Consider the following 10,287-nt stretch of genomic DNA (forward strand, 5'->3'; position numbering starts at 1 on the left):
CGGACGATAGTTTCCCAAGTCTTTTTGGTCTCCCTTTTTATGAAGAAGTATGATGATAGCATTCTTCCACTTGGAAGGAATTTGTCTTGTTTTAATGCATTCCGTAAACAGATGGGCAAGAGGTTGTAAATGCTATTACAACCTTTTAATGACATAGTGTTTTTTATTTAATAAAATTTTATAAATTTTTGGCTGTATTCAGTAGCTATACAAAGTCTTTGTTTCAAACATTAGAATATTTTTTTTTTCTAAATTTATAAAAAAAATTTGTTAAGGTGTTGCGACCGTGCCACATTTTTAACTGATTGTCCTGCTTTGGTATCATGCACGCCATAACGTCCGCGTTTTGTCGCTTCTACCCTTTTTTGGACCTCTGCTATGTTTGTCATATATTGTTTTTTTCCGTTGTGATGGTCAGAAATAAAAACAAACTGAACTATTTGTCCCCCCCAAAAGATTTATTGGCTCTCCATAAAATTTTCTTTCTACCTGCGTCACTGATATAATGCAAACAATACTTGTTGGGATAAGATGGAAATTATTAAACTGCTGGACAACAAGTTTTAAAAATAGACTTGTCCAAAAAACTTATTTTTGGACAAAGACAATATTTTATTGCAAAGTATTTAAATGCAGAATGACATACACGTACCATAGACCGATATAGTAACACACAAATGTGATGTCACTGTTTCACAGATCTAAGCAACACGGCTTGTGGCTGATATAAAGCTTAGTTGTTTGCTTTGCTGTGTTTTGACACAAAAATCAATATTTGACATCGCAATATTTTCATGTAATCCACAGCTTTTTAATTTAATACTCTAGTGACAAATGAAAAGGAAAAGTAAACTTGACTTCGGTGTAAGTAAACTAGATTTGTTAAAAAAATTCACATAAAGCTTTGCAATGCAAACGAAATTTCAAATGACGAAGACAACATATCTTATAAGGATTCACACCAGCAAAGGGAATCCACCTTTCTGACAATGATTCGACGTCTGAAATCGTTGAATAAATGCAACAAAAGGCGGGTCTTTGACGCTGAGACAATAGTATTGTTAAAGGGCGTAAAGAGCCGAAATGGCAACACAGAAAAAACGTCACTATGTAAACAAAGGCTTCCAAAAATAGAAGCCGACCCAGACAGCGAAGACGTTGAATCAATGTAAAAAACGGTTGATTTGCAGATTGGAGAGTTGACAATGCTGGATTAGATGAAGCCTCCAGCAGTAAGAGTATCCACATCAAAAGTGTAGCCAAATAATACAAAATCGTAGTAGTATATTTTCATTAACTTACGAATAGTTGACTTTTTCACAAATTTAAAATGGGCTCGTATGATATCAGTTGGATTACGTTGTTCTTCGGTAAAGTACCCCTTATGTTTCCATGGCATTTTTGTCACGTTCAGTTTGACTTTTATTCGATGTTCATCGTTGGCTAACGATTCTAATTTAACGACATGGTTATATGGGTACAAGCATGGCCTACACAAGCTCTGCATCGGCATGAAATGATAATCTAAGTTTTTTACATTGTCTCCGTGAGCCGCAATATAGTCCGCAAGGTCTTCAAATCTGAGAAGATGCTTGCTGTCTTTGTCGCTAGCATATTTTTGCATCAACGGGTAAGCCTCCAAGAGGAAACTAGCATAGGTTTTATCGATTGCTAATTTATCATTCCAACCAGAAATCATTTTAGCAAACGGATGACGAACCGCAATGGCGATAAAAGCGTCCTTGTCTTTAAGAAGACGAGTACCTGTAGCAGGGTCTAGTTCTTGAGAGATTTCGGTATTTTTTTGCCTGTCTTGCCAGCCAAAAGTATGACCCGCAGACAATGGATCTCGCATGTCTCTTGCCAGCCAATGCCAACTTGAACTGCCGCATTTTGGTAATACACACACAAGGAAAGAACGCTTTGGGACAACGACAAAGTTGTCATTCCGCATCCATTCATTGCTGTACTTTAATGATTCCTCGTGGTTCCACAAGCCGTTATCTTCATCGCTTTTGCAGACTTGCCTCAAATGATCAATTCTGAACTTAAATCTCATATCTGCAAATTCTTGTTTCATCAAGTTTGTAAAATTAATTCCGGTTTCCTTTTCGGAATCAAACACTCTATCAATTTCATCGAAATCCTCGTAGTAGTAGAAAGTGGAACCTGCAATCAAAAACTAAAAAGGTTAGGCTAATCTTTTTTTATAGTTCATCTGTATTTTAGAACTCCACGCACAACCTTATAATTTGCTTAACACCAACTCTACCAATGCCGTATTATTCCTGGACCCGTGGATACTGTGGTTATTGTACATAACAGAAAAGTATGCACGGAAGAATACTTACAACTGGCACCTTTCTGAAGCATAGTTTCAGTTGAAATAAGACGTTTTAAGCGACTGTGGACAGTATTCAAATAAACTGAATAATTTCCAAGATTACGCACAGATATTTGAAAGAAAGATAGTAAACTAAGACACAAAGATTTATGATGTATAGCATCAAGTTCATATTTTAAAGTTTATAACCAGTGATGGGCATTATCGGCGATAAATTTTTATTGCTTATCGTTATCGCTCAATTATTTTTTCAGTTATCGTTTATCGTTATCGCCAAAGGCAATATTTGATTATCGCCGATAATTAATCACCGATAAATTTTATTTCGGATCAACATACAAGTGGAAAGACCATGAAAAGTAATATTTTTACTAGCCACCTAGTTAATGAAACTAAAATTAAAACCAGTTCTTCTTCAGTGCTTGAAGTGTGTGTGCACAGGTCGTTGTCCGGGGAGGGGGCACCCCCCCTGCAGCGACGGACCTGACAACACAATAATTTTTAGAGTTGCAAATTGCAATGCAATGAAATGCATGCAACAAGGCTCTTGTTGTTTTGCTGCAATCGGCAATCGCGAGTGAATTTTACAATTAAAAATTAAGCGCACAGGCGGTACAGATTCCTTTGAAGCGAAGCGAAAAAAATTGGCGAGTGGTTTGTGAAAGTGTCGCAATACGAGGCCGCTTTTACATCGGAAACATGGTCTTTCGCGCCACCTCACGATCAACTATTTTATTCTTGTGCTTTCTTTTTTCGTTGGAAGTGTTAGCTTTTAGTAATTGTCGTAAAAAAATAAAATCTCTCTGGTCAAAACATGAAACTTACTGTTTTAAGCGCATTAAATCTTTAGATGAGTAGATTAACTAAAATTGCAAGAACTTGCCTTGAGACGTGCGGTTACGTCACAAACTCAGTTTAACAGACAAAATTCACACACAATAACAACACAAGATCAGTTATAGACTGTAAGATCGATTTTTTTCTAGCTTGGCGATATAATTTTAATCCAAAAGTAATAACCAAATGCGTAAGTGCTATTTAACTTAAAAATTTAAACCATTTGTGCCGAAAGTGAAAGTACTTAAAAAACAACTTTCGGAAAATTTAAATATTGCATAATTATGACCTAAAAAACATATCACAATTATTTTTTTCCTAATTGTGTTTGTACTTTTTGAGAAAAAAGCAGTCCTATATAATAAGACGCTAGGCAAATCCGTTATCAAATTTCACAAGTTTCTTGTGCGTAATGCTTAAGCGTTATTACATTTTACTTATCGCTCAAAGTGATGAATAGGAAATGTCTTGTTCATGTCTTGTCATGTCATTATTGTCATCGAGCATTTTATTGAAATGAAAGTTCAAAAAATATGAAGATGAAAATTAGCAAAGTAACACAACATCACTGAAACAAGTCATTGCGGAATATGATATTGCTTGAAGCATTTGACATGCAGACCGACATCACATGTTTTGCATCTTGTAGTAGTTTTTGCGTGACAATAGGCGCATCGAGTTGCGTGGTAAAATTATGCTAAATACAGTATAACCTTTCTCATTTACTGTACCTATGCGACATAGCCTACCTCAATCAAATATTTTTATTCCCACAAATACAGTGCTTATATTGTAATTATTATCTCAACAACTCAGCGTTCTGCCATTGCTTTAATGATGGTGTTCACAAAGAAAACAATAAAAATTATCTGAAATTACCAGTAAATTACGATAATTATGTTTTTGTTCTTAAACAAACACGACTACTGTACTTTGATAAGCTTGATGGGTTTTACAGTATGCACATTTTTACTACCAATAACGCTTAAGATTACTGATGAATTTTCAAGCATTTTGCGTTTTTTGGAATTTTTCAATTATTGCTGACTTTGCTGTAAACAGACCTTTAAGCAAAAAGCAAAATACAAAGTTTGGAATTTTTTATGGTATTTTCATTTAACTTAATTATTTTGCCTACTGCACGTAAGCGGCAGTGTAACTCAATTGATAAAAGCACCCAACTGGTATCTGAAGGTATAATTATAAGCACGGCGGTTACCTCAGTGGTTTGATTCAGGATCAAGAGGTTGAAGATTCGATACCTACTGCCGCTGTTGCGATTCTATTTATGCATAACTTACAAAAAGTTTTGTCCCTTTACACTACAGTATATTATGTTCGATTTTTCGTCATGTTGATGAAAACAGTTCGGACTGCATGGGATGGGGCAGCGCTAATCAAGAAAAAAAAAAAACTATCGTTATCGGACATTATCGGCGATAACTTATCGTTTGTCGTTATCGCTTAACTTTTTTTTGATTTATTGTTTATCGTTGTCGCTTTAGACATTTTTCGTTTATCGATTATCGTTATCGCTTAGCTGAAAATGAGTTATCGCGCCCAACACTGTTTATAACGGAGATTTATGTTACTTGGCTGCATTTTGGTGCCTAACCCTGGGTGTAAAAGCGCTCGGTAGCTTTGACAAGGGGTTCCTTCAGACCCGGGCACGATATGATTCTAGGAGCCGTTAGGCCGGTAACCTTTTAAAGAGGCCAAGGAACGTGAAAAAATCACCGTATATTTTAAAAGATAAAGTGCGTGCTTTTCTTAGAAGTGTCTTATTTGGTGTCCGAGGTTCTGATTGACGCTTGGCCGAAATTTTCTCTCAACGACCCTGGAAGCGCTTATTGTAAATAAATTGAATAGACTACTTTCCTTTCACCTACAGCTATAAAAAAAAACACATTGCAAACCAAGTAAACAAACAAACTAGGCAGCAACCATGTTACAAGACGTTGTCACAAATGCAAACACACTATGATAGACAATTAGTTACTTAATTGCTGATACAATATTTGCCACCGATGAATACCTATACATAATGGAACCAAAACAAACTTGTCCAAAATTGTCGTAAATTAGCAACTGCTTAAAAAGCGTCCAAAATTCGTTTCTTTTAAGGCGTATACCAGTTGAACACATTTATTATGTATATTTGACGACCAGAAGAAGACGTTATAGTATCACGGCAACAAGAAAAGCAATTTCGGCCTAGATACTGGTCACGTTCGTTGCAGCCTGAGTGTTGCTGTGCTCCACAGTTGCTGCTAAAACGAGGCTTTTAGACTCAGTCATAGGTACAGTATGCGTAGTGATAAGGACTGATGAAAATATAGGTTAAACATTTTGCAGTCATTTCTCCTAAAATTCATTCGTTTCGTTTGTCCGTAACATCTCCCCGGTATCAGTCACTCTACCTACAGCATCTATGTATAAGTCATCGCAAGAACAACTGGCGCTGGCTCAGCTCCCCAGACAACATATCAACCGTTTTTTACATTGATTCAACGTCTGCCGTTAAACCAATGTAAAAACGGTTGATTTACTGTCTGGATCTCGGGTGTGCGCTTGAGCAACGTCTTTATGGACCGCTCTTCATTCAGCGGCAGCTTGTGAATAAAATAGTTTACAGACAGCAACACTTCAATAAAGAGAGATATTCAATCTCGATGATCGACCCTGCGTCAGTGGTTCAAATCTTCTACAAGCAGACGAAACTACCAGATTAAGCTTTCATAGAAGCCATCTTAGTTCTAGGATAGAAATTCCTATAATCATATCATATCGCAATTTTTTTCCCTTCGATCTTGCGTACCCGCTCAGCTCGTCGTTCGTATGGAGCAGAACGTTTGTGGTCAGCCTAATGAAAGGACTTGGAGCCAACTTTTCCTCAGATCGTCAAGTGTGCGGAGGTCTGTTATTCCGTTGGGAGAGGAATAGATGGGACACCCAAAGATGATGTGGTTGGCTGTTTGCTCCGTCGCACTGACACGAAGCAGAGTCCTTCATGCCCCAGCGTGTCCAGCAAGCATTGAAGCGGCCAACTCCCGTTCTTGATCGATTCAGCGTCACCCACTCACGTCTCTGAACCTCGGAACCAAGTGGAAGTGAGAAGGCAGGAGAGATACCAAATAGAACGAGGCAAATTTTATTTTTGGTGCAGTGCTCAATCTCTCGAACCAGGCATCTGACGTGCTGAAATCGGCAAGCTTGAGTTAGGTAAGCGTTGTAGGTAGCTTGAGTTAGATAAGCGTTGTATGATTGGGACATTGAGAGCGGATACGCGATCGTGTAGTATGAGTTGGGATGAGCACAGGTTTTATTTACCAATGAAAACACCAGCGCTTCTTTGCCTGCATTAGCGGGTAAAGAATACCTGACAGCACTGGTAGGCCAGGTATTGCTGTGGTGTTAGTTTTAAGCATCCAGTAACCATGCACATTGTCTCGTTCATGCAGAAGTCTAATTTTTGGCATGGGATTCGTGTCGTCTACCTCCACGTGGTGAATCCTGGTAACTGGTAGCTTTTCCAGGCTAATGACGACAACCAGAAGCAGAAACTGCAAGAACTGCAGGTCACAGACAAAGAAGTCTGATATGCGTGACGCCTAACAAGCCTAATAACAACATTCAAAATTTTGGTCATTGAACATCTGATCAACACAACTGTCAAAGCCGCTCAGTTAAAACTACATTTTCAAAATCTAGCCTATAGCTAGTCAATTTATTTTCCCTTATTGATGAATTCTATTAACACTTCACTTCTTTCACTTTAGGCTACTCAGCAATCTTTCATTTGTTACTTTCTCCTTCCAGCTCATTAATAAGTATCTCATTTCTCCGTATCTACAACTTATTTTCTAATCTTTTGATTTTCACTTTGCTCAAAATTCCGGTTTTGGACGGACCCGTATATTTGCGCCGTGATTTGCACACTTCAGAATATATAAGCCTAACCCTACTATATCTCTATAAGGTATTTTTTCGGAAATTAACCAGCGAAACCGAGTTAAACAAGATCCAGCACTTATTGTGTTTCAAAAACACTGGTAGCGTTTTCGGCTATGCATCATCTAGCCATCGTCAGGAACTTCAAAGAAAAAAATAATAACTTATGTGATGTGGGCTACTAAAATCAAATGAGCTGGAGATGCATTACGTTACAACCAAGTAAAGGCAAAACACGTGGTAATTCAATTAAAAACGTTCGGACACATCGCTTCTCTGACAAATGACTGCCTGAAATACAATTAGGCTATCATCACTTTGTAAATTTTACTAAGGAACTCGTAAAAGAAATCATGCGCAATTTGAAGATCTCCAGTAAAAAAAAATGTTTATTTACGACTGACAACTTAGTATGTAATATTCTTTCTCAAAATAAACCTACCTATATTGGAATACTTTGATGTAGTTTGTTTGCCCATCTACCTATTTGATTTGGCATAGCCCTGGTGGCTAATTTTTCATAGTTTCAATAACGAGTCCATCTTAAACGTTTGAAACAAAACGATGAAAAAATCATTTGTCATTACATTGTAAAATTTTTTAGTTTCACACGGTCCGCTTTTTTATAATCCCTAATGCGGCATATTACTTTAATTTCCATTCTCAAAAAATTGCAAACGTTTAAATAATAAACGTGACGAGAAAATTTATCAAATGAAATCTATGACGTGTCGTAACGAACAACAATATTTTAAAATCATTCTGATTGCCGTCTTCCCACTGTACTATAAGCCTACTGTACAACAACCAATGTCAAAGCAAAATGAAATTTGCGACTATTTCCTTTTCATCTTACATTTTTTTAAGTGATGCGACCATATCAGTTTTCTTTAACTTTAATAACTTATTTCGATCCTAAGTATGTTTTAACGTTCGTGTTTTGTCGCTTCTACCTTTTTCTATACCTTTGTTGTGTTTGACATAGCCTATAGGTATTGTTTTCTTTGCAAAGGCCAGAAATAAAAACAATTAAGCGGAAAAGAGTAATGTAGGCTTAATATACAATAAATATACAATTTGAACCAACATTTTATTGGCATTGTCCTTGCTTTCAAAATGCGACCATCTACAAAAGTAATGCAATCAATATTTTTATTCAAAGTAATCAAAAATCATCGGTACTTACCATTGTTCACATACAAAATTAAACAAACAAAAAACAAACAGCCAGTGCAGAACAATGCAATTGCTTTACTACCAATCCTTCCCATGTTTTAGCCTACGTTTAAATTTGCAATGTCTTAAAAATGTTTAGCCTCAGTTTTAAAATGAGTTGTGTCCGCAGTTGGAACGGCGAACATCGTTCTCCTTGTTACTGTTAATGATTTCCAAGCACAGAACCAAGTAACCTGTCAGCGAACATGTTTACTTGGTGACGATTTTAGGTTTCTGGTCTTTTAATAATTATCTACGTACCATGAAAGCTATTGGCCATTGGCTAACACGGATTAAAAAAACAAATAAATCAAACACTTATGAATCAGTGTTGAGCAGAGTGGAATTTTTTACGATTCCGACAGGGATCTTTAAAGTTCTTCAGAGATCCCTGGATTCCGACTCTGCTCCTACTCCATGAAATCAAACTCCACTACAATCCGATCATCCGACTCCAAAAAATTTCATCATTTTAGACTCCAAATCTACTCCACTCCAAAATCAAGTTCTGAGGTAACATGATCAGCCTACTAGCTATAATGCGCAGGCTTATTAGTCTACCACAAAGTAGCTCAAGGGTGCAATTTTTTGTCATCTTTAGTAACACATACCGGTAGCCTAAATGTTTTTGATGGTGCACACTTATAAGCTAAACATTTCTGATTGGTCGAAAATCGTGGGGATAGTTTTTACTATTTTCTTCTACAAACAGAACAATAGCCTACAAGACTAACTTTACTCAACCAAAAACCAAATGTTGCTAAAAAAACTAATTCCGACTTCACTTCACTCCGAAACTTTTGTGAAAAGTGAAACTCCGAATCCACTCCATTTTCTGAAAATCGGACAAACTCCGGCTCCACTCCATACTCAATTAACTCTAGCCTAATGTGAATGACCAAAAAAAGAAAAAATGGGAGATTTGTCTGAAGTTCTAAATAACCTGAAAAGCATTTTGACAAAAGTTTATTTGCTTCCTGAAGAAAAAAAGCCTTCTTTCCCATTTTTCTTGTTGTTGATTTATGATGGCTACGACATCTGTCTTTGCAAAAGGTAGGCTATGCTTTTGACTGATTTGCTTATAACTTTTTGTTGAGTAGATGTGACTTACCAGCGACACAGAAGCGGTAGGCCTATCTACAAATCTACTGCCATATTTAAAACTGGTTGTCCTGCTTTGGTATCATGCACGTTATAACGTCCACGTTTTGTCGCTTCTACCTTTTTCTATACGTCTGCTATGTTAGTCATACATTGTTTTTTCGTTGTAGTCAGAAATAAAAACAAACTGAACTATAATTGCATTGAAGGTAGCGCGGCCGCGGACAATGAAGTGGTTCTTTACTGGAATACTTTACTTTTGATTCTGTATAGGAGCTCGTCCCAAGAAGACTTAGCTATCTCAGTGTGATGAAAATCATACCAAATACAATCACTTTAAGTCACTAATTTCAAGCCTGTTTTGCCTTAATTCAATCAATCAATGGTTTATTTGTCAGTAACAGGAACATTGTAGGCCTACATGTTTGAAATATGCAAGCATTATACACAATGCAAAAGTTACAGAAGTTCACATACAGACAGGGAGACAACGAGACAACCATATCGTCTACTAGTCAATTGCCACCTTACGGAAATGACGATTTTTCCATTTAAATACAAGAGAAAAAAAATTAAACGTTAAAACTTTCCGCGCTTCAACATACGCACCAAAAAAGCTTAGCCTATTTAAGATAACGTAAACACAAAGTTCCAAGAAGTAAGCAGAGATTGCTCAAGTTTCCGACTGAACTGCTGTAAAAAACATATTGTATTTCGCTCTTATTGTAGGCTACCGTATGTCGTTTTACGCACCCCAGTTGTAGAACAGGTTTAGATCTTCCAGTAAAAAACGATTACGTGTTGCTTACAATGATTCTTTCAGAATATTGCACAATTTT

At 36.8% G+C, this 10,287-nt stretch overlaps 1 protein-coding gene across 1 annotated transcript; it reads right to left on the reverse strand.

The window, feature by feature from the left end:
* Positions 1-601: 601 nt before the first annotated feature.
* Positions 602-8,459, reverse strand: LOC145779869 (carbohydrate sulfotransferase 9-like). The gene is made up of 2 exons (XM_082591537.1): positions 8,319-8,459; positions 602-2,169 (listed from the first exon to the last, which is right to left on the reverse strand). The coding sequence occupies exons 1-2, from the start codon at positions 8,401-8,403 to the stop codon at positions 1,214-1,216; spliced, it is 1,041 nt and encodes a 346-aa protein (XP_082447663.1). The 5' UTR covers positions 8,404-8,459; the 3' UTR covers positions 602-1,213.
* Between the last annotated feature and the right edge of the window lie 1,828 nt (positions 8,460-10,287).

Source organism: Aplidium turbinatum, chromosome 11, assembly GCF_918807975.1.
Source record: "Aplidium turbinatum chromosome 11, kaAplTurb1.1, whole genome shotgun sequence".
Lineage (NCBI taxonomy): Eukaryota > Metazoa > Chordata > Ascidiacea > Aplousobranchia > Polyclinidae > Aplidium > Aplidium turbinatum.